Source organism: Nannobrachium achirus, assembly GCF_963921795.1.
Source record: "Nannobrachium achirus genome assembly, chromosome: 7".
Classification (NCBI taxonomy): domain Eukaryota; kingdom Metazoa; phylum Chordata; class Actinopteri; order Myctophiformes; family Myctophidae; genus Nannobrachium; species Nannobrachium achirus.
The window spans coordinates 46,307,428-46,333,657 of NC_137816.1; the positions used below are offsets into that span (position 1 = coordinate 46,307,428).

At 43.7% G+C, this 26,230-nt stretch overlaps 1 protein-coding gene across 1 annotated transcript in view; it reads right to left on the bottom strand.

The window, feature by feature from the left end:
• samd4a (sterile alpha motif domain containing 4A) overlaps positions 1-18,594 on the bottom strand; it is a 79,497-nt gene extending 60,903 nt beyond the window's left edge. Inside the window, exons 1-2 of the mRNA XM_080730791.1 lie at positions 18,457-18,594; positions 16,212-17,144 (exon numbers count right to left, since the gene is read on the bottom strand). Of these exons, the coding sequence (XP_080586917.1) occupies positions 16,212-16,407 (196 nt within the window). The 5' untranslated portion in view covers positions 16,408-17,144; positions 18,457-18,594. The remainder of the gene's footprint in view (positions 1-16,211; positions 17,145-18,456) is intronic.
• Between the last annotated feature and the right edge of the window lie 7,636 nt (positions 18,595-26,230).

A 26,230-nucleotide genomic window follows, 5' to 3' on the forward strand; every position in this document is an offset into this window, starting at 1 on the left:
TTTTCACGCGTGAATATATTGATCAATTGCCGATATGCCGCAGTGACATCATGGCTCATCCCCAACGTTCACTAAATATTCACAAAATAATGAATGACCTACATTTCTTTCAAGACTGGACTTCCTTAGGAATTGGGTCATTTCAGGTGCCAGGAAATAGGATATTACCAATAATACAATAGAAGGAAGACTAAATTCAAGCCTCGACAAAATCTAAAACACAAAATAAAATCTCTTTAGCATAGCATTAAAGTTTGGTGCTAAATACTGTGTCCACTGTCCAGGTATCCACACAGGAACAAATTCTACATAGGGTGCATTTAATTCACTTTTCTGGGGCAAACGTTCCAGCAGGCAGCTTGGCCAGAAAGCAAGAATAAAGCCCTTGCATCTGGAAGCGGATGGTTGAACACGACTTCCTGGACGCAAGTCGAGAGATGAGGTCATTTCCACCCACTCAAAGACCCCTGTGTTCTTACTGAAGTCACGGTAACCGTTGCCACAGCGCTCCGTCTCACCGGCTGGCTGCGCCGGTGTCATTCAAGTCCTCCTGGCCAGCCCTGTGTAGCCAATCAGAGGTCAGTGAGCTTGTTCCGAGCGATGGCGCCTTGCTGTGTCCCTCTGCTGTCAGCCCCATTCATGTGGGGACAGGGTAGAGGCCAGAGTCCAAGACAATCCAGCTGAAACTGTTGCTGTTTCCTTATAGCTCAGTGGTTCTCAAACCTTTTCATGTCAAGGACCCCCAAATTGACACTTATAAGCCGACGGACCCCCATTTGAAAAGATATGCCGGGGACCCCCATAAGACAAGGTTTTTATGGCTCTTGCAGTGATTCCCAACCATTTTAATTTCAAGGACCCCCAGTTTGACATGCATCTACGGACCCCCATTTAATGATATTTCTATCTCTGAGACCCCAGTTTATATTGTAAAATCAATGTTAATTTAACTCTGAGAGTGTACAAATTTGTACACACTCAGAGTTACAGACCCATAAGGGTCAATTTGGTTCCTAACTATCATTTAGCTGGGGACCCCCTGGAACTCCCTCAAGGACCCCTGGACCAACACCTTAGCTGAAACATCCCTCAATGTGAGCAGTTCTTGCAACACGCAAGAACATTTCTCGTGAATGTTGTAATTAAACGTCATGCCATAGGAAAGTAAACATTTTTCTTTACCGTTTTCATATTGTATTACTATCGAGATAATTTGCATAAATATCTATATGAAATGTGGACACATATGGACACATGGATAATTTGTCAAAAAGTTATTGATTTTATAGGGGACACACTCAATTTACCTGGGATGCACTTGAATGACCCCCGAGGGTCCCAGGGTGACTCACTACATTAAAAATGGTTCAACATCACAGCAAGACTAATGGAATATCGATGTTGTTGGGGCCGTAAATATGATATCACTTTTAAGTGATATTGGCCCAGAATAGTTCAGCATTATCGTAGGTACACATGCACAACAATGTCATTCATTACCATCGGTATATATTGTACATGCTGTTATAATACATTATACAATAAAATGCAGGAGTACATAGTGAATATAATCTATAGCAGTGGTCTTCAACCTTTTCAGGCCGCGACCCCCAAAATAATCATATTTTAACTGGGGACCCCCCCACCCTGACGAGCACTAAGAGTTGAGGCATTACACTTTGTATAACACGGTTCTATTGTGAAAATAGCAGATCTACATGCTCACAGCGCCTCACATTGCGAGGCGTTGTAGATCATGTACCGGTAGATCGGCTATTTTCAAAACTTCTGCCTCTAATATTTGACAATTTGGCCAATGTTTAATTAGTCATTCCAGAGGTATTTAAGTCCTTAAATTGTCACTTTACCCTCTATACACTTAAACGTTATATTGGTTTGTTTACTGTTGAGTGAGAAAACAATGTTGCACATTAAGCTATTCATCTGGGGACCCCCCAAAATAATTTGGACCGACCCACAGGTTGAGAACCACTGATCTATAGGATGGTGTTTTTCCTGTCCTGAGTCAACCTCATATTGTTCTGCAGCACAGTTGTGTCTGGATGGAACCCAAGTATAACCAGCCTCGGAGCCTCCATACAATGAAACCCACAGTATAGCACAGTCAGCTGGCTGAAAGAGGGGAGCGAGGGAGACCGGTGGGGGCAGAGCTGGGGCGGATAATATATGACGAAACATTATATGTCTGTATGTCTAGTCTGGAGAGACAAACTGGCCATCGGCGAGACAGGCTGGCATCTGCCCTCCCCTTCACCTGTTCCCACGAAAGAGGAAACGCTCGGACACAATTGTCCAGACACGCAGGCAGACATGTGGCCAAACAACACAGGAAAGTGTTTCCAAATTGCCTTAGGAACACACATGGCTTCATCAGCTAACACTCACTGGCCCTCTCGCAAGAAAAGCAATCGACCAGAATAAAAAATCATTTGCCACATTTCCGTGTATTCTGTCTATTTCGACACTTCCTCTGTGCACAATTGAATCGGCTACTTGAATGAATCGGTCTCTTCTGGGCAGCTCTTGATTTGTGGTCGAGGGTAAACACAGACATACACACAGTGTTCTTCACCCAAGTACGTGTGAGGAGAATTAAAACCAGTCTGACTCACAAAAAGGATTTCTCAAGGTGTCTCTGTCGGTCAAATGCTTGAACTGACTGCACTGCATACAGACCACCGCCATCCTTTCAACCACCCGACCGTTCTCTCGCCGATACGACCTCCAGCCTCACAGGTCTCAGAAGAAGTTTTCGGCAGGTTGTCGTCTCCTCACTAACTAACATGAGTGTGAGACAGGGCTCTCCAAGTGCATCCTTCCTTCCTCTCTCACTGTCAGCTCTCTCACACATACACATACACACATACAAGGAGTATATTGTACAGTATGTTGTATGTACAGCAAAATCCTCTTCGTCAATTTAATTAAGTGTAAGAAGGGATCAAGGGTCCATTTTACGGCATGGTGGAAAGCTGAATGGAGAAAGTGCCCGGCGATTGAGAGGAGGCAACCTTTTGGTTTTTTCCCCCCGGTTGTCTTGGCAGCCTTCGCCGTCCCCATTCCTGAGGTTCAGTATGAGTTCACGGAACACACCGCTGACTTCCAGAAATAAACTGTTTGCTCATGCGTGGGTGCGATGAAATAGTTTGACACCCAAACGAGAGACAAGCTTTCTTTCTCTACCTCTTCCTCCCTCTTTATGTATCTCCTCTCTTTTCTCTTGCTGTCCTTCCCTGTTTCACACTCGCACACAGACAGGCTGGGACAGGCAGCGTGACTTTTTAGACGAAGCACGGCATGTGGATCGGATCACCTGTCTCCCACTGCTAACCGCAAAGCAAAATGCTGTAACCTGCAGATAAAACTTGAACCTTAATCCTTCTCACTATGGCCAGCTCAACTAATGAGTTTGGCAGCAGAGAGAGAACTAGAGTCAAAACTCTACCTCCCCCACCACCACCCCTCTGGTCATCGCGCAACACACCCACTCGCCCATACCGCGACGCACTCCAGGGACCTTTGCTCTACTCAAGGCGGAATCGGTTTTCCCTTCTTTTCCATTGTGTCTTTTTGCCTTTTTTCCGCTCATTGGGAACACACTCCACTCCAATTCCCGCTGAGCGACTCTGACTCAGTGCGCTCCGACGTGCCCACATTCCTAGACAGTATCCCTCCAACGCCGGAACCGTTTACTGACTCGGCCAGGAATGCTGATTTCCAGCCCAGGTTTTCATCAGAGGCCCCCGGCTCAGCTCTGTGAGATGCAAAGAAGAGTTCTGCAGAGGAATAGTAGGCTGTTATTACAAACACCCACTTTCTCTGTCTGTCACTCATCTTGTTGACAGATGAAAGACTACACAGTAATATAGTTTTCTTTCTAACTTGCATTAGATCATGAGCTTGCATTGCAGGTTTCAAAACTTACAGTAGCTGAAGGTCATTATGCTGCTGTTTAAATTCAAAATCCCCCCCACATGTTGATTCTGAATATTTAACACTGTTTCAAAGCTCATTACCATAAGTATATACCAGCCTACTCATAACACACACACACACACACACACACACACACACACACACACACACACACACACACACACACACACACACACACACACACACACACACACACACACACACACACACACACACACACACACACACACACACACACACACACACACACACACACACACACACAGAGAGAGAGAGAGAGAGAGAGAGAGAGAGAGCAGCCCAGCCAGTGAGAGACAGTCTTGTTTCTCAAGAAACAAAACTTACTTTCTGGCACACGGACCGGTGAGATCATAAATGGCAGGGGGTTACTTGGGTTTACTCCTGTTTTGGTCGCACCACAACAAAAACTTGCACTTGCACTTGAACACTCCAAATTATGCTTTGAGGTCACACAAATTGAATGTTGGGCACATTAAGCAACCCCACGGTCACAATTTTGAGCTCTGCTACTTGAAATTGCAATCAGTAACCTTGGAAAAACACAACCTGATTCACGTAGTTAGTTTTGGATTGTTTTACTGCTACACTAAGCAATACAGCGATATAACAGTTTTGTAATAAAATCACCCTAAACCAGTTCAATGCTACTCTTGACTTGCACTCCCTAACCCTGGTTTGGAATGCTCATTTAGGCTGAGGCAGTTCTTGTGAATGAAAGTAACAGAGTTAGCTTTACAAGCCCCTCCCCCAGGGAAGAAACTACTAAGCCTACTGCACATATTCCAAAAGGAGACAATGTTAGCAGTATTGACTTAATACGTTCATTTAAGGTGATTTTATTCCGAAATTCGTTTTAACACGCCAAGTTTCGCTGGCCAATGAGTCACATTTTGTGAACAATTTCAGTTAAAAAAGAGATCAGTGACCTCTGCTCAGGCCCACATAACAGCTGCCTGTACATGTAGACAGACTCCCTGTAGTGTAGACAGACTGTATCTCTCAGTGGTTTAAAGTAACTAAGTATATTTACTTAAGTAATGTACTTATGTACAATTTTGAGGTATTTGTACTTTACTGGAGTATTTCCAATTTCCAATTCTACTCAAGCACACAACGTGTCTCATCTCGACGCGTTGTGAGCTTGTGGATCTGCTATTTTCAAACATATCGTACTTTTACGTTTGGTACTTTTTGATGCCAATACTTTAATACTTTTTTATTCAAGTACATTTTGAATTCCAGACTTTTACTTGTAAGGTTGCACCCACACCAAAGTGCCTACAGTATGAGAGTGGATTCCCCATTCCGCCAATGCATTTCAATGGGAATGGAGCGTTGCATGTAGATCTGCTATTTTCACAATAGAACTGTGTTCTCCAAAATGTAATGCCTCAACTCTTAGTGCTCGTCAGTGTGGGGGGGGGTCCCCAGTTAAAATATGATTATTTGGGGGGGTTGCGGCCTGAAAATGTTGAGAACCACTGATCTAGGGGACCCCCCCTGGGGGTCCCGACCCACAGGTTGAGAACCACTGTTCTAGCAGGCCATGCAGGCAAGGCAGAGCCAGGTCAGCAGTGCATGCAGCGCCACATCACATCCCAAAGGAGCCAGTCATTCAGAACACCAGGCCCACTGTCCTCTGCTAACCCCACCCCTCTTACACTCAGCCCTGGACTGGACTCCACCTCCCACACCACGTCTATCTGCGTGTGCTGGTGTGTTATGTTGTGCAGCAGTGGAAAAAGTACTTACATTTGTTACTTGAGGAAAAAAAGTGTCAATACTGTATCTCAATGTTAGAAATGTTACTCTGTTACAATTAAAAGTCTGGAATTCAAACATTTACTTGAGTAAAAAGTATGTCCTTTTTAAAGTTTTCAAATGTGTCTTTTTGAAAATAGCTGATCTACAGGCCCACAACTGGTCGCACCGTGACACATTGTGAGCTTGTAGATCGGCTATTTTCGAATGGCCGAAATGTGGTTCATGTGTGTTTTGTAAAAATTATCAGAATCTACAAAGTAACTTGTAACTAAAGTTTTCAGATAATTGTAATGGAGTAAAATAGGCCTACAGTAATTAGGTGTAATGGAGTAGAAGTAAAAATATTGTGTGCTTTTCATGTCCCTGTAAAATTTGTCTCATCTACTGTAGGGGACATCAACACAATGTTGTGATGAAGGGGAAAGGGACCTCTAAATTTGGAGTCAGGAGAAATGCAGCTTTCATATTAAAAATGTTGGTTACATAAAATCCAAAGGATTAGCAAAAAACATTATTTAAATAATAACAGTGTTAGTTTAGGAGGAAGTGTGTAGGATCAAGAGTATGTAGGGATTCCTCATGTTGACTCATGATCATCATACTAAAACCCATGATCAAAAAACAGCTATTCTCATAAACAAAATCGTATAATCATTACGTCATTGATCATTACGTCACATCTTCAAAGCGACAGTAAGGCTCACACCAACAAAAGAACATTATAAACATATCCTACATGACTCAACAGTGTATGTCTTTGACTTTCATAGTGTCCCCCATTGACCACAACAGTGACTTAACCAACAAAATAAGTCGCATCACTTGCCGGTTCCCAGAAACAAGGCAGCCTCTTCAGGCTCTGAAAGAAGTAGGTCATTGAGGATTCCATTCATTTGTACACCGCTTTCCAAATAGTTGCGCTTTTCCACTCAACTCAAGACTCCCAGCTGCATGTTAACCCTTCAACTGCATCTTGAAATCCTTATTGTTCCAATCTGTTCATTTATCGCTTTGTAAACCCAGAAAGTGTAAGAAATGTACACTCTAAAGTTAAATTAACACTGTGGATTTTGCTGTTGTGCCCGTGGGTTTCCAGTCCACCTCTACCAAGATTCAGGATCTTATAACGCCTTTTTTCCCCTCTGTGATCTCTGATGTTGGAAAATTTAATCATTTGCTTGGTCTGGTCTGCTCACTTCAGAACAACAACAAGACATGGTTACAGTCTGTGAAATGCTCTTTCAATCTCTCAATGAGAAGAGATGTTTTGCTGGTTCATTCTCAAGATGATTTTTATGTGTTTCTGTTATCCTGCTCTATATTCTTTCGGGACTATTTGAAGCCTTTCTGTGATTAACTGCTCGTCTTAAGAACTTTAAACGATGACGATGCGAGAAACAGACACACAGCGGGACACGTTGCCAGCATGCCAGAGCAGAGCAGGGTTTCCGACTTTCCGCTAGGCATTTTCCTGGCCGGTAACGTGACTGACTAACATTTTTGGAGCTGTGTGGAACACAAGCTCCCTATACGTGGCCGTGTGTGTAGGTATGTGGGTGGGTATGTGGGTGGGTGGGTCTGTATGTAGCCTGTATGTAGTAACCCTGGGTGACCAGAGAGGTGCTGTTGAGTCTAGCCTGCCCTGAGCATCAACTGCAATACACACACACACACACACACACACACACACACACACACACACACACACACACACACACACACACACACACACACACACACACACACACACACACACACACACACACAGCTCCACTTCGAACAGAGGTTCGATTTATTATTCTGACCAGGTGTTACATTAATCGGACATGATTTAACGCGCGCGTGCTTACGTGAGTGTGCACCACCCAACTAACATGTAACCAGACAACCATTCTGCTACCTCAGGGGTCTTCAACGTTTTCAGGCCAAGGACCCCTTAGTTGAGAGAGAGATGAAGCAGGGACCCCCACAACATTTTCATAGATTCCATATAGTTTCATTGTTTGACAGCACAATCATCATTCATGTCAATTTGTTTTTTCAGATATTTAACCACTTGAACCGTCAATACTTAATAAAGTTGACCTTTCACTTAGTCTGCTCCTTTTCCCCCCTCTACACCAAACCTCTTTGCCAAAAATAGCCGATCTACAAGCTCACTCACAATGCCTCGCAGCACGAGGTGTTGTGAGCTTGTAGAACAGATATTTTTCGCTAAAGTTCTCAAAATAAGGACACTGGTTCACATGGTTAATATAAAAAAGGAGAAAAAAGTTTCTATCACACAAAGATTTGGAGGATCGCCTAGGAGTCCCGGACCCCCTGTTGAAGACCCTTGTGCTACCTTTCAAGAGCATTAGGCCTAATGTAGATTCTCAGTGGCTGGGACAGGGCTGCTGATACTGTCATACTTGCCAAGCTGAGTCAGCGTGAAGGGAAACGACCGCAAGCTGACACAGGTGGGATAGGGCCGTTAGGCGTGGCTCTCAGTCAGCGTGGAGGTAGGAAAATGTAAAGACTCTTTTAGTGTCCAGAGTTTACTTAAGTACTGTACTTGAGTACAGTTTTGAGATATTTGTACTTTACTTGAGTATTTCCAATTTCCAGTACTTTTACTTCTACTCCACTAGGTCTCGGACTCAAATATTGTACTTTCACTCCACTACATTCAGTTGAAAACTTTAGTTTCTAGTTACTTTTCAGGTGTAAATTACGATATTATAAAACACACATTAACTCACTTTAGTCCTATTTTATACCTAGGCTATTTGAAAATAGCCGATCTATAAGCTCACAACGGACCGCATTGCGACGCGTTGTGAGCTTGTAGATCTGCTATTTTCAAACATTTTGTACTTTTACTTTTGGTACTTTTCGATGCCAACACTTTCATACTTTTACTAAAGTACATTTTGAATTCCAGACTTTTACTTGTAACAGAGTATTGTAGTATTGATACTTTTACTTAAGTAAAATACGCGAGTACTTTTTCTACCACTGGTTCAAACCTCCTGAACCACAGTATATGCCTGGAGGCTGGGATCGATTACCCCAGTGTGTCTCTAATGCTGTCTTTTAGCTTTCCCTTCAATCTTCTAAATTAACATGGCTCAAATCCTCTGGGATGAAGGTTGTTGCAAAGAATGAAATGCTAAGAAATGGAACTTTGACATAAACAAAAAGTGCAGACTGAAGCTTTTAGTCAAAAAGGGGGAATGCATGCAATGCATCACATTTTTTCCAAAACATTTTGGGATTGGGAACCATTGATACCAGTAAGACTCCATAATCGGGAGATAAGCGACCAACAAAATAGGCAAAAAAAAAATGTCTTTCCAAAATCGTCCTGATGGTGGCGCTAGATGGGACAGATGCGTTTTGATTACATGACTGTAGAGATACTGTGCGATTTGCGTGATTTTAGGGCAAAAATTGTAGGAGCAGTGTCCAAAAATGTGTTTAAAAAAATCGGCCTGAAGGTGGCGCTAAATGGGACAGATCCATGTTGATGAGATGAGTGTAGACGTACTGTGTAGCGATTTGCGTGATTTTAGGGCAAAATCTGTAGGAGCAGTGTCCAAAAATGTGTTTGAAAAAATCGGCCTGATGGTGGCGCTATATGGGACAGATCCATGTTGATGACATGAGTGTAGACATACTGTGTAGCGATTTGCGTGATTTTAGGGCATAAATTGTAGGAGCAGTGTCCAAAAATGTGTTTTAAAAAATCGGCCTGAAGGTGGCGCTATATGGGACAGATCCATGTTGATGAGATGAGTGTAGACATACTGTGTAGCGATTTGCGTGATTTTAGGGCAAAAATTGTAGGAGCAGTGTCCAAAAATTTGTTTTAAAAAATCGGCCTGAAGGTGGCGCTATATGGGACAGATCCAAGTTGATGACATGAGTGTAGACATACTGTGTACCGATTTGCGTGATTTTAGGGCAAAAATTGTAGGAGCAGTGTCCAAGAATGTGTTTTGCAAGAATCGGCCTCATGGTGGCGCTAGAAGAGGGCCATGTGAGAAGTGAGGGGTGGGGTCTCCGCAGCGCCGAAGCGGACGAATAGGTACCGGCCCCGGCTTCCCGGTCGCTCCTAGCCCGAGTTACGGCATTTTATGTGTGCTGCAGTGGGGGGGGTCCTCCACTGGGGGCGCCACCACTTTTGCATCCGTTCTGGAGCACCAGGTGTCGGTGGTCCCCGGGAATTCCCCGTGTGCAGCCCCGTTGGGGTGGTCATTTGGTCTTTTTTGCACATTTGGTCATTTTTTACACCTGGGGGTCCCCCAGGGACCTGGGGGTCCCTGGAGCTCCGGGGGTCCTTGGAGGTTGTAGTTTGGCAGGCAAGGAGTTTGTGTGGAAATTTTGGCATGGATCGGGCCAACGGTGGCGGAGATATGAGTAGGGGGAAAGTGTGACGTGTGACGAGTGACGTGACGGACTGACTGACGGACTGACAGCCGGTGGAGGTTTGGATAGTATAGAAGTAACTGCGACCTACGGTCGCAATAAAAATCTAGATACCTCAGTTCATTGAAGCGACCTGTAAAAAAGGGAGGGCGGAACTGCGGAAGGCATGCTGCTACTCAAAGTGACTACTGGCCAATCACAGCTCGTCTTTTCCAGGACTTGTCAGAATCTAGGGTGCGTTCGAATGCGGGCACACCAGTGTCCTCAGTTCCGAACGCACTCTGGGTTACTAAAAGACCCGCCCCCTCCTGCCTCTTATTGGCCTATATCATGCTGCTGGGCCTACCGAACGTCCCCTTCTGTGACATGCGCGGAAGCTTGCCCTATCTCAAAATGGCGCCCACGATACAGACGCCCACAGAGCCGGAGGAGGCGTCAACTTTTTTTGTCTATGGTGGGAACGCCCAAGACGGTATATAGTGTTAGGCTATACAGTTGCTCAATACTCTTCAGATTTGTACTCATTGACTCTTTACAGAGAAATTGTCTTCAACGTGAATGTGTGTGTGCCAATCCATGCTTCAATTGGTATGAGAGTGTGCCTGTGTCATAGGCTGCTCTATGGCTTTTGTATCGTTGCTGCTGAAGACAAACAATCCATCACAAAACGTAAACAAAGATGCTACTGTCCGTCACTGATGTAAAGCCCCGTCTAGCCTACACTCCATAGTACGATGATGGTGTCGCTTGCCAGAAGCAACCGATCGACAAGCTAACAATGTGTCACACTGTGACACCTTGTTAGCCTGCAGATCTGTTTCCGAATTGCATTCGTGACGCAGTCCAGCATAGCCAATTCAAAATGTTCAAAATAAAAAAAAACTACAGTAGACAAGGTTTTCCAAACGAATCGAATCGAATCTTTTGAACGGCTCTTTGAAGCGAACGATGGGATCCGGTTTCGCAGAATAGGGAGCCGTTCATTTGGCTTGCGGTGCGGCGCGGCGATCTAGGAAGCAAATTAAGACACTACAGTTTGATTTGATCATAGCTTAGTCAATTATTAAGCGATTTCTATAATTAAAACGTCTCCATATTGCTTGGGAAGTCCACTTCCATGACAAATGACTGTATTATTTCCCTGTAAATATTTAAATGTTCGCTATTTTAAAATAGCCAAAGTACAAGCTCACATGCCCACCCACATTGTGCCAGGACTAGCCAGTTGGTAAATCCTGGCTATATACGCCGCTAGGGAGGAGCGAGTTCATTGTTGCCTGCTTGTTTTTTTAGGTGTTGCATGAATAACATTAGTCAAGGTAGCTTAATTTACACACACGTTTTACAAAAAGGGTAAATACAAAATTGTGATCTCAACTGTCAGCAGAGGAATGTGGTGCCAGACCGTGCCACCTTGTGGATTCATGTTTCAATGAATGCTTCTTAAAAATATATAAATATGCAATGAGCCAAAAGAGCCAAATGAGCCAGTCTTTTGAACAGCTCTTTTAAGTGAGCCAGATCCATGGCTCTGGCTCACTTCAAAGAGCCATAAATTGCATCTCTAGAGAGGAAACAGTGTGCATCTTTGAGTGCATGTCTTTTCTTTTGGTCATGTGCACTGTCTCTTCCAGGAGTTTAATTTTTCTCAAGTTACTGCTGCTGGCAAGTTGGCAACTTGTGATTGTGAAGTGGGACGATTTCGACAAACAAATGCACATGAAAATAACACTCAGTAGCAGTCAGTGCAATATATGCAGCGTTAAGCTTGTATATGTCATGTCTACGCCCGTTAAATCACACAATATGTATTGATCTTGATCTGCACCATCCCATCAGGCTTTATGGATTTAGTGTTACCTATGATAATGACAAAATGAGGTGCATAAAAGGCCAACTGTGTGCAATCACTGGACAACAACACGGATAGATCAATCTTCAACCTGTCAATTAAGGCAGAAATGCCTAAACAAATAATAACCAAAACAATGGAATTAGTTTTACAAAACAATTAAAACCATTACTCTCTACACCTGTCTCTCCCTCGAAACTAGAGAGCAAGGGCTGGTCAGCTCCTTTTTGGAGCTGTGTGCAGCTCCCTATACGTGGCTGTGTGGGTCTGTCTGTGTGTCTGTCTGTCTGTCTGTCTGTGTGTCTGTCTGTGTGTGTGTATGTAGCCTGAACTTCCTAAACTTCGGCACGCCACTAGTCCCACAGTTTTGCCACCACACACTCGCGCCATATGTCAAATCGACCGGCTTACTCGGGAATCGTGGGCTATTACTTTTCTAAGAGAAAGGTTCTATAGTTTAATTGATATTAATTTATTAGTGAATTAATTTTCCCCATTGACTTATAATGGGAATCGCAAAAACTCACATTCAATTATTTGTCTCTCGCAAACCATAGGGGCTAGAGTTTCAAGACTTGGAGAGGAGGTTCATAATGATTTCAAGGATTAAATAAAAAATAATTGTGTCATTTGGCCGCATGGTGGCGCCATAACACCCCACTTTACGTTTTGGCCTGTAACTCTTGAACCGTAGGTCGGAAAATTAAAAATATTTTTTCCCTGGATTCCTTGGGCCATGACGCATCTCCCCATATAGGCCACGCCCATTTGCGCCATGATAGATTTTCCGCCATCTTGAATTTTCTACAAAACACACTTTTTGCTCCTTTTCCTACATATTTTCTTCAAATGTCACAAAAATCGGTACACATGATCCACACACACACACACACACACACACACACACACACACACACACACACACACACACACACACACACACACACACACACACACACACACACACACACACACAGCTCCACTTCACACGGGTGTGATTTTTTCAATAGAATTAACTAGGCCTACTGTACGTCTTGTTATTGGTTGAATGGTTTGGAGCTCTACCTCCAGGCACACACACACCCCAAAGTGACCTAAAATCGAATCCCATAAGGATCTTCTGTCCTGTCGTGTCCTGTGCCTCTCCATCACTGTCATCACACGCTCTCAGATTCCTGAAGTGTGAAATCTAAATACAATGGGGAGAAAGCTATCCACGTGGAAAAAGTTGGAAAGAGAGACTAAAGAAATGCCCCCATATCAATTGCCAAATCATGAGGTATGACATGATTTATTCTGTTTTTGGAGCTGTGTGAAGCACAGGCTCCCTATACGTGGCTGTGTGGGTCTGTCTGTGTGTGTGTGTGTGTGTGTGTGTGTGTGTGTCTGTCTGTATGTAGCCTGAACTTCCTAAACTTCGGCACGCCACTAGTCCCACAGTTTTGCCACCACACACTCGCGCCATATGTCAAATCGACCGGCTTACTCGGGAATCGTGGGCTATTACTTTTCTAAGAGAAAGGTTCTATAGTTTAATTGATATTAATTTATTAGTGAATTAATTTTCCCCATTGACTTATAATGGGAATCGCAAAAACTCACATTCAATTATTTGTCTCTCGCAAACCATAGGGGCTAGAGTTTCAAGACTTGGAGAGGAGGTTCATAATGATTTCAAGGATTAAATACAAAATAATTGTGTCATTTGGCCGCATGGTGGCGCCATAACACCCCACTTTACGTTTTGGCCTGTAACTCTTGAACCGTAGGTCGGAAAATTAAAAATATTTTTTCCCTGGATTCCTTGGGTCATGACGCATCTCCCCATATAGGCCACGCCCATTTGCGCCATGATAGATTTTCCGCCATCTTGAATTTTCTCCAAAACACACTTTTTGCTCCTTTTCCTACATATTTTCTTCAAATGTCACAAAAAACGGTACACATGATCCACACACACACACACACACACACACACACACACACACACACACACACACACACACACACACACACACACACACACACACACACACACACAGCTCCACTTCACACGGGTGTGATTTTTACCATAGTGTTAATACATAATTTCATTTGTGGCATCATGTTGTAAATAAACTACTAACTTGTGGCTGCACGATACACATACAGTGTATCAAAACAATATTGTCAAAACAATGTCCACTGCTCAGCATTGTCACAAAGAAGCATCCTGAAGCTATGAAATGTCTCAGGCGGGCCTACAAATCAACGCAAAATAAATGTATTCAAGCTCAGCAAATTTCAATCATTACCCCTCCCCAATTTCCCTTTATCCAGGTTAAACATATAACATACAGAATAAAAACTTGAGATCTAAAAAAACACATTTTACTGGGAAATGCAGTAATATTGCTGCAATATTGTTCAGATTCCAATTGCGTTCTACACGTAAAGCTCGCCAATCGCCATAGATACACAGCTTATTTCCTCAAGTTATCACTGCGTTATCTCCTCTGGAATGACAGCAAGCACATCACAGAAGCCCAACCAGTGTCCAGTAATCACACACAGTGAGTTTAAAAAGATGTTGGCAGGTGGAGCACCATACTGCCTGCTGTAGACTTGTTGGTAAGCTGTAAAAGGCCACAGTGCAGCATCTCCTCTGCATTTACAGCCCATCACTAGTCACTACTGACTCTGCCAGTATATATCAGCCTCATTGACATCAGCCTCACTGACAGTAGTCTGGGTATAGGACACACGCTGAACCCAAGCGTCCCTATTGCGCACGCCGCACGTCATATTGTCATAATAGGCGAACACTTGGCAAAGACAGAACATCTACTTGTAGATCATCTACAGTATGTTCGGCTAAGACATTTGGTACAGAGAGAGAAAATGAATGGACCAAGGATAGTCAACCAAGTATGTAGGGTTTAAGTGGTTAATGAACTTCATGTGCATTAAGCTTTATACTAAACATAATAAAGACAAAGCTGCTTTAACCGTAGAGCTGCTGTCCCCCGTAACCCTGGTGGGATTCCCATGCAGACAGACAGAGAGAGCGAGTGTGTGTGTGTGTGTGTGTGTGTGTGTGTGTGTGTGTGTGTGTGTGTGTGTGTGTGTGTGTGTGTGTGTGTGTGTGTGTGTGTGTGTGTGTGTGTGTGTGTGTGCGTGCGTGCGCGTGCGTGTAACAGATACAGAGGGTTTCTGTGTCCTCTTCACTAATAATGCCAATTCCTTTGAAAGCTCTGTGGGAGTGGACAGATGTGTTGGTGCAGCGGTTACCATGGGTGCTCGCAGACAGAGAAGTAATGCCCTCCGCCACGCCGCCAGCGGCGTCGGCAGAACTATATCTATTTTTCATGAGCCAGGTCAGTTGCCAGGGTTTCCCGTTTCCATGGCCACGCTGCAGTCTGATGCAACAACCCCAGTCAGACCCCACTTGGTGCCTCGAAGTGTTATACCAGCCCTAGAGATTGGTACATATACAGACACTCACTCTGGCTGACTGATGGACTGACCGCGCCAGCCCGCTACCCGTGTGCCAGCTGAGACAACACAACCGTATTGACACTCTCCACATCCGGTTTGCGGACCGTGTTGAATTTTCTCCCGACACAAGTTTCATCAACCGGTGATCAGAGCTTTTAATTGAAATAGTAGGATCAGAGTGAGGGGTGAAAAGGGTCCTCACTCAAGTGTTCAAAGAAGAGGCAGCGACATCACATCTAACGCAATGCTAAGAATAGCAGCGTGTCTCTAAAAATGCAGTGTGCGTCATCAATAAGTCAGCAATCTGGAAAAGTTGACTTGTTGTTTTGGAGGCTGTGCTACCATTGATCTAAGCATGACGTTAGATCTAGTGGAGTGTGTCAAATAGCAAAAATGGCTATACCTTGTTTTAATTAGCTTGTGTGTGTGTTTGTGCCTGCATGTTTTACTTGTCTATCCATGTAATCTATTTAAGCACACATTCTAAAAAATGATGTTCACAAATGTGTGTGTTTTAACATATCTGTGTGTGTGTGTGTGTGTGTGTGTGTGTGTGTGTGTGTGTGTGTGTGTGTGTGTGTGTGTGTGTGTATGTGGGTGTGTGTGCATGCACGCCATGCAGTATGTCTCTGTACATGTACTGTGTGCACAGAAAACGCACAACCCGTCTTTCAGACAGAGTCACGGACCCCCTCTGAACAACACAGCAGGGCATCATTCAAGAACCTACCTGGGTTGTTGGCCTCGCCCTCCAGCACGTGCAGCTCGGTGCACTCAGACAGCGAGTGCTCCAGGCACAGCTGCAGGAAGCGAGCCTGGGTCCGACTGACTCTCTTCAGCAGGGACAGCAAGGCCACCGTCTGCTCGCACTCGTTCCATCCCTTGAACCAGCTGGCCAACACGCCCACCTGGTCGCGAAACATCATGGTCTGCAGGCCCGGGCGCAGGTAGGGGAGCAACTATGAGCGTGCGTGGACACCACCCTCCTGCAGATCACTGATATATAAGCCGAGACCTAAAATAGGTGGAAGATAGTTGCCCAGGCTTCCACCTGTGGAACTGGTGCTGTTGTGATGGAGCAGGTGACCTCACGAGAGTGACCTCCCTTCAGTTACCGTTGTTCGGTGGTACTGGAAGGTGGCTGGCTGGTCGTCCACCGGCTGTCAGGTCGAGATGAGTAGAGGATGCTGTCGGTGAGGCAGGGGCGAAGAAGATCTTACTAGCCGGTTGTTTCATGAGCTGTTCATTCATGAGAAGTTTTAGAGATTGCGAGAGGTTTCAGCTGATGGTTGTTCATTTTCTTTTTGTCTCCTTTAGTGATGGCGGGGACAGCAGAAGAAGAGCCTTTGCTAGGGCCCTTTATATATGTTTGTGTGTGTGTTGTTGTTGTTGTTGAACTGTATGTGATGTTGGGTGTCTTCTTAATTCTTATAGTATTAACAGCTACAGGCGTCCAGTGAAGTCTTCTCATGTGCCTATAGTTGCTTGAGAGTCTGTAAGTGTCCGTCTAACTTGGCATTAGGTGATATTAGCTGCTCTCAGGTGCTTAGTTGCACCAGAAGGCTTGATTTATGATGAGTCAGCTTCCTTCCAGCAAGCACACCCTGTCACATCAGTTTCACCCACACTGGCATTTTTTTTCTTCAGGGATTCCCCCCTAGGCCTGCAAAGTAATGGTAAAAAAAAGAAACATACAGATAAAATTGTGTTTCAAAAGCAATTATCTGTCATGGCTCTCACATCCAAACGCGCGCGCGCGCGCGCACACACACACACACACACACACACACACACACACACACACACACACACACACACTTGACTGTCTGCGAACAATCCTAAGGTAATGGAAATGCGACACTATTCCTGTTGCTTAAAAAAAAGCACTGACTAACCACCACTGACTGCTGCACACTTCTGCAATGGAGCAGTTTTAAAAGAATGCACTCACCCCACCAAGCAAGCAGCACCCCAAAAAAGTACAACGGAACCGTCCTACTTGCATTTATAGGTCACCTCCTCGCTGTCGCATATGCATGGGTCTATAATAGTCTGTGGCGTTCACCGCCGACTCGCGCCGAGACCGAATTAAAATAATTCGTTTTCGTATCCACACCCCATTCCTAAAAAAAAATACTGTGTGTGTAGATTCTACACATCTCCGGATTTTCCAAAGGAGCGACGCCGGTCGCTGCATGGCTACAGATGGCGACGTTTGATTTGGAGGGAGTCGGGGGACTCGACTGTAGCACTAAACTTCATTTCTACATTATTATTATTGTTTTTAAATGGTTCGTCTCATAAAAGTCACATTTCGTAAACACAGACATTGATTCTAGGCCTACTAGTCGATTTAGCCGAATACAAATACTGCTCCTATTTGCATTTACCGGTATACCGGTCTATTCCTGTTCCTTTTTGTATTTATTCGGTTATAAACCGGCATTCGAAAATGTTACCTCCCAGACCGTCAGTCAGCATAAAACCGCTGTCTAAAACTGTCACTTGCCTTCATCAGCAGACAGAGAGAGACGACTGTGCTTACATGCAGTGAAGGAAAGGCACAAAAACACCGCTGTATCTCTCCCTCCGTATAGAATAGCACAAGCGACAAGCCGTTATGCCATAGTAATATACACTATATAATTATAATAATTCAAACTCAATGCTCCCTCCTCCCCCCTCCCTTCCTTCCCTTGCGTTAGAAGGGAGCTCAAAATAGCCTTTTACGTGTGAAATGCGGAATCCGGGGATAAGATAGATAGGCGGCAGCCCTAAGGTCTAATATTTCTGATGATAAAACAGAGCCTCGAAAGAAAGGTCATATTTTGTAACACACAACGTAAACATTTGACTCGATTCGAGACCAAAAGACTAGCTTGGCTGGCTTTATCCAAGATGTTGCTGAATAGTTCACTTGCGGTTGCGAATATGGAATATATAACAAAAGTAAAAGTCCTATAGGTTTTACTTACTTCTTCTTGTCTCAAATGCATCCGTGGTGTCTGCTAGCTGGTCTCAAGCAGCATACATACACACACACACAACACGGGGCAGTGGTCCGTCGGTGCCCTGCCTGCCTGGTCCTTCACTCTCACCACTCTGTGGGATTTGCCATCTTGACTAACTTTTCCTCCACTCTCTCTCTAGTCTAGTAATAACCACCAGCAGCAGGACTGCTTTGGTGGAATCCACACATCCCATAGCCCGGAGCGGTCACAGCGCCGTGATTTGCTGCTTGCTTGGTTGACGGAGCAACCAAACTGACGCCGCGGGGAGACAACACTTTCTAGACTAGACTAGAGAGTGAGAGTAGCCTCTGTGTGTGTAGTTGTGTCTGTGTGTGTAGCCTGTAGCCGTAGTAGCATGTCCAGTCAGTGTAGGTAAGGTAGCCGTTTTGTTTTGATAATATTTTCTGTGTGATTCATAGGCTACTTGATCGAGAAGGATGGTGCTCGTTCTTCAACTTTAATTTAAAGGGACATTTCACTTTCAGAAACTCACACCTAGTGTGACGTGAGCGGTGCTATTTTCTTGCGCCAGCAGAGCAAGCAAGTACTGCGACAGGTGTTCTTTCTGTTGCGTCACGTCATCTGTTTGTGTTTACGCCTATAGCCAATCAGGGACCAGCATTCATGGTGATGTCACCATCAACAGACAATGAGGGACTGTAAAAAAATATGGACAGTGGAAAGCCATTGGTTTCTATGCAGCGCAAATGAAGCTTCTTTGGCCGTTGTATGGGTGGCATCATTGTTTTAATGGTACCCAAGGAAAGCTATTGGCTGCCAACGGTCACACACAACCGCAGGGATACATGGGACATTGTCTTGAGCTTGCCGAAAATAAAGCACACGAAAAAGAATCATCACCGTAAGCCTATGATCACAAGCCCCTCCTACAGCATACCGTGCTACCCATCAGAGCTACCGCACAAGTTGGCCATACATGGCCATGAGTGCACGAGACGCAAGTTGGCACCTTGACAGAGTGCAGTATAGCCTATAGTTATGAGTTAATCTCATCAAGCGTCCCACTAGCCAATCACAGCGCGTCCTGCGAAGCTTGGCCAATGGGACCCTGGGGCCCTGGGCACTTAACAAACTTTGAGCCATTTGTGCCAAGATGTAGGCCACATCTAGGCCAGGTGTAGGACCCACCGACCCAGACATTTTTTTAACACGTTTTTCCCATCAGTTTTTGACCGGACAAAGCCAGATGTTGGAGCTTATTGGTTTTATACAATTCTTTGTATGTATAGGGATATATTTTTTATGTTTATTTTATTTGAAGGTGAAATATACCTTTAATCAAAATCTAGCCTCGGCTGATGTTTCTGGGAATGTTCACAGTCGCACCCAACATTTTTATATAGGCTTTATACAGACAATCCCATTCACACATCCTTGAATAGGGGAGATGAATGATGTTTAAACTCATAAGTGTAAATTCGTACATGTACCACAGTTTCTACTAGAATAACCCTAAGGTTGCCGTGGGAATACACTGGCCAATCACAACGCGACAAATTCGTACCTCCCAGTCTATGGGATCTAGACCATACCCGTTGCTCTCTCCACATGCTAATAATTAACGTGGAGCATTACGTCAGGGGCTTGGCAGCGCAAGGAAGCACAAAAATAGAGAATGGAGAATTTAGGGACACAGCGCAGAGCCTACAGCCAGTGGTGGAAAAAGTAGCCTACTAGTACTCATTACTCAAATGTTTTACTGCAATATAGAAATACTCTGTTAAAAGTAAAAGTAACAAAAAATTAAAGTAACAAAGAATTCAGAATATAGTCTACTTGACACAAAATGTTTTAAAATAGCATAGGCCTATCTACAAACTCTACAATGATCAGCTATTTCAAAAAGCCTATGTATAAAATAGGGCTTTAAGTGGTTTATGTAAGTTTAATAACATAATAATTTATATCTGCAAAGTAACTAGTATCTAAGGTTTTCAAATAATTGTGGAGTAAAAGTACAATATTAGAGTATTGGAAACTTAAGTACAGTATTTGAGTAAATGTACTTAGTGACTTTACAGCACAGCAGCCTAAAACCAGAAACCAGAGATTACAGAGGAAAGTTTTTTTTCTTTCTTTCTTTCTCTCCCTCCCCTTTTTATATATTTTTTATAACAAGCTAGGTCTCCATAGCAAACAACTCAAAATCAAAACAATTAAGGTACAAGCTCAAATGTAGCCTTGTGGGGGGTATTTGCTTCACACAGAGGTGTGTGTGTGTGCGTGCGTGCGTGCGTGCGTGTGTGTGTGTGTGTGTGTGTGTGTGTGTGTGTGTGTCATTCAGAAGAAGTAGTGGCTTTAAGGAGAGAAAAGATGGCCATTTATGGCCATTTGTTTAAAAAATCCATATACGTGTTTCATATTTTCTATCAATGAAGCCAGTGTGACGCCCTCCTCCTCTCCTCTCCTCTCCTCTCCCTGTCTGAAGTTTCTTCACGGTGTTCATGGTGTGTTTACTTAGCTATAGGGCGCATTCCTTCCTACAGAGGGCGACCGTGCACAGCCCGGTCAGTCTTGTACACACACTCTTGCTACAGTCATGACTGCAGGCAGCAAAACTGGTAAAACACTTCAGTGCAGTCAGTGTTTCAGTTAGTTTATGCATGCAGTGCTGAGTGATGGCCGGGCCTACCGTTCAGCTAAATGAGACAGGGGTCCGTCCCCAAACTACAAAACCCAGGGGCCAGATATGGCCTGCCCTCCAATGTTGTATAGCTCTTGACAACAAAGGCTAAGGCCGGGGACTCCTGTACACTGACTAGGCTACACTGACTAGGCTATGTTAAGGCCCATTCCCACTAGGCCAGATAACAGATATCTGGAGATATTTCTCCAGATATCTGTTATCTGGCCCAGTGGGAATGGGCCTTTAGTCTGTTGTTCTGAAAGTAATACCATACTCCACAGTACAGCTGTCAAACAGCCATCTTTGTCTCCTCTCCACCAGCCGAAGGCATAGGGGAGAGTATGTTTTCGTCTCCATCTGTCCGTCTGTCCGTCCGTGCGTGCGTGCGTCCGTGCGTGCGTCCTCGCAGTTTGTTACCACCTAATCTCAGTCGCCGTTGGCCCGGTCGCTGCCAAAATGAGCACACACACTCCCTGGATGCCAATTCAGAACCTCTGACCCACATTTTTCAAATGGGCCTGTTCTAGCGCCACCATGAGGCCGATGTTCGCAAAACACATTTCTGTACACTAATCTTACATATTGTGTCCAAAAATCATACAAATCGGTAGGCAGTATCTCGACAGTCATGTGATCGACATGGATCTGTCCGATTTTGCATATTCCATCCTGATTGGCTAAGATTGGCTTCCAAAGTTTGTAGGATTGAGCCGTTTTGAACAAAATGCCTCAAATCACAAACGCAAAGTGCAATTATCATGAAATCGCACACACACGTTCCCACTAGGCCGAGGAAGAAATGCCACTTAATTTTTTTTAAATCAGCCTCATGGTGGCGCTATAACAGGCCGATTTGTGGTTTTACCTTTAACTCCACCGATCAGTTTCAAACTTTGTGAGCGCACTCCCTAGAGGCCAAGGAAAAACCCTTTCCCTGCATTTTTCACATCAGCCTTTTATAGCGCCACCAGGAGGCCGACTTATGTAAAACACAATTTTTCCAATTATTCCTTGAGATTTTATCCAAAAGACATGCGAATCAGTACACACTACACAGTATCTCTATAGTCATGTGATTAAGTCCGATCCGTCTGATATTTCATATTCCATCCTAATTGGCTAATATTGGCTTTTCCAAAGTTTGCAGGATTGCTCAGTTTTTGAACAAAATGCCTCAAATAATCAACGCGATTAGCGTGAAATTTGCCACTAGGTCAAAGAACAAATGCTACCTTTTTACATTGGCCTATTATAGCGCCACCAGGACTCCTGGCCTGGTGGAGACCTGTGCTCGGAAGAGCACTGCTTCTATTTTTAACCATTATTTATCCAGGGTAGGTTCGCCGAGCACAAATGCTATTTTTGAGCGGTGCTCCTGGAACGGAGCTAAGCTCCAACATCTGGCTTTGTCCGGTACCCAGTGAGAAATCTTTAGCCTACCATCAGTGGAAAAAAACCCTACCCTCCCAAATAGCTAGACAGAGGCATCTGGGCCTCATTGATTTGATCTAATTTATTTAACCCATTTCTCTACTTTCCCTCTGCCAACCTGGGGAGAGCCCCAGACTGAGCTTATGCCTCCTTCAATGCATGAGGAGTGAGCAGGCTGCTTCTTATCACCTGACAGGGGAGAGTTTCCCTCGGTAGGATGTAGCGCTTGAAAGGAACCTTTTGGGGGGCAGTATTGAGACCAAGATTACTTGCGATTAACTGCATTATTCTTGCGAGGGTACTATCCTACGGGACATGGGGAGAACATGCAAACTCCACGCAGAAAGGCCCTTTCACCAACCCCACCTGGGGTATTGGCACTGATGACGCAGAGGAGAGAACACACCCACAGCGTTCCCGCCGGGAATCGAACCCGGGACTTTTTGTTGTGAGGCGACAGCTAGTGCCACCGTGCCCCCGATTTGATTTATTCAATTGCTTGCAACTGTCATACACAGAAGGTTAAAAGCATAGACATGCAATAGTAAATTGCATGTCTATGCATTCAACATATTTTTGCATTGAGAATACAACATTTTAAAAGCTGTTATATATTAAATAGAATCCAGTCACCCACATGCACACACTCATGTTCAACTAGTTAAATTATTTGTAACTGTCTTTGTCGCCCTCCAATGCACAAAGTGAATACTACAAGTTGTTTCAGTGCCATTATCTTTTCTTACTTTTTCATTCACTTAAATCAAACGCATGTATTTATTACATTTTGGACCAACCAACCACATGCACCAACTTTCACACAGCAGCAACCATACAAACACATGCTGGTGCCACAGCCAGAGCCAACCTTAGGCTACTGTAGTGATCTGCCAGGTGCCATCAACAACAAATTGTTCTACAGCAGCAGTTCTCAAACATTTTAAATCAATAAACCCCTCTAATGTTACACTGTGATACATTAGAAGTATGACTCAAAATGAAACAGATCAAGCCTCTGGATTAGCATGTGCTCTTCAAGGATCACAGGAACATTGCGCTGAGGCTCCCCCTGACTGTCCTTGTTACTGTTAGTTTGTTGTACTGGGCTGTTGATGAAATTCTCCCCCATATGTCCCTATATTGATAAACAGTGTCTCATCAAATGACATAATCCAGATGTTGGTCACTTATATACTTAATACTACTGTTAAATGTTGTTCTTTATGTTTTGCAACATATGAAATACATATTCTGGCTGTGTGTGAGGGTTTAACATTTCTATAAAAAGTCCAGAGGGTTTGCAAAGGTTTCTTCAGTTTGTGGGGAAGGGTATGGGTTTTCTGTAGAACCGTCTGGATGCCAGCATCAGGATGAAAGCTTCAAACGGTTTCAGCATGTGATTAAACTCTATGAGAACAGAGTGACCACCTTTAAGCCTCTAAACCCTTTAATATTAACACCGTGACCACTGTGATCACTTTTAAGCAGTTTTATTCACAATATTTGTGTGACATTTTTGTCACGATCTAAAATAGGAATGCGGTGAATAGCATATTAGAATTAAGGAAGCATATGGTTTGATAAAAAACAAGAAAGAAATATATGTATTATGGTATATCTGTTTTTTTTAGATTATAAACTATTTCTACTGTATCTTTTCTCTCTTTCACTCTCTCTCTGGGTAATCAGTGATAGACTTGAAACAGTGCTCTTCTGAGCGTAGATCTCCACCAGGTCAGGCGTCCTGGTGGTGCTATAATAGGCCAAAGTGAAAAGGGTGGCATCATGTATTCCTCGCCGAGCTTAGGCCTTTCACGGCAATAGGACGCTGCATGTATGATTTGAGGCATTGGAGAAGCGCACATAAATGTGTTTTGCAAACTGGTAACAAACGAATGGGACACAGGGATGGACGGACGGACGGACGGACGGACGGACAGGGGCGAAAACATACTCTCCTGGCAGAGACAATAAAGTCTAGTACCTGAAGCTCTGCCATGCCAGTTAACCTCTGATGTGCAGGGAAAGACTATATTCTCTGTCAGTGTACCTCCAAGGATGATGAGTCTGACAGTACTGTATTAGGCCAGCAGATGGTATCTGTGGTCAGTAGGAGTGTAACGATATAGTAACTGAATGAGAAATCGATTTTAATTTTCATATGCAAAGCAAAATATCGTACTGTTTTGTTTCGTATATTGTTTTACAATGCAGATAATCGGTATTGAATCATTTTGTATGAAATAATCGATTGTATGAAACTAAATATTTTTCCTTGTATTTAGTGATTGTAAGAGGGAAAATAAAAATGAGGGGTCTAATTACTTTTTTTACTAATTCCATTCCATTTAGCTACTCTTGGTCTATCGATAAATGTGTAATCTCTGTGTTCATGTCAAGGTGCAGTTTTGTCCATGTGTTGAAATATAATGTCCATGTATTTGCTAGAGAATTACAGTGTTTACTCATTTATATCCATAGATTTTCCAAAAGTTTGCACGTTTGACACATTTAATTTATTTGCTAAATAGTTACTACGGTATATCGATTTTAAATCATTGAATCGAATCGTATCGCCATGAATAAACCAATATCGTCCTTGCATCGTATCGTGATACGTATCGTATCGCTATTAAATGAATCGTTACACCCCTACATAATTCTCTCTCCTTCTGGCTCTCTCTCTCTTTCCCTCAGGTGGTTGATTTCCGCCATCCAGTGGACACTTGGTGTAAACTCAACATCAACACTGCTGTAAAGGACACTTCACTTGGTAGGTCTATTGACAACACTAGTGATCAAACTACTTCACTTATGTTCATGGGAGAAACATCTCTCAGCACTTGTGAAGCAGGTGTGTGAGGTGGACAGCGGACAGATGCTCTCACTCTCATCTCTGGGTTAAATCCCCTTATAACCTGTGGTTCTCAACCTGTGAGTCAGTGATTTTGGGGGTCCCCAGATGATTGGCTTAAAGTGCAACATTGTTTCCTCAACAGTAAACAAACCAGCATAGAGGGTATCTGCACAATTCTAAACTGACAATTTAAGGACTTTTAAGACCTTTTTAATACCTCTAAATTTTACAATTTGAACAAATTGTCAAATCTTACAGGCCGAAATTGTGAAAATAGCCGTTCTACATGCGAGGCGTTGTGAGCATGTAGATCAGCTAACTCCAAGTGCTTAGTGCTCGTCAGGTTGGGGGGTCCCCATTTCAAATATGATAATTTTGGAGGTAGTGGGTTAAAAGGTTGAGAACCACTGCCTTATACCATCACACAACAGTGTTGTATGAAAATAGCTACAAGACTATTTTAGAGATTTTTTAAAGATTGTCTAAAAAGCTTACAGACTACTACTCAGTAACGCGTTTTGAGTAGTATAACTGTTCCCTAGGCAGCAATATAAGTGTGAGAAAAGATATAGGGAAAGGGTCACTACTCATGATCACTTCACACAGGTGTGAAAAGGGTGTGGTCTGTGACAGAATTTGGTTTGAATCAATCAATATTCAAACCAAAAACGAATCCGAGTGGTAGTTTTGTTTTTACCTTTATTGACCTTTGAGATACAAGATTCTTTATAACTAGCAGGCAGCAAGACTCCCTAATCGGGAGATAAGCGACCGTCATGTCGCATACACAACTTTTAGAAGGC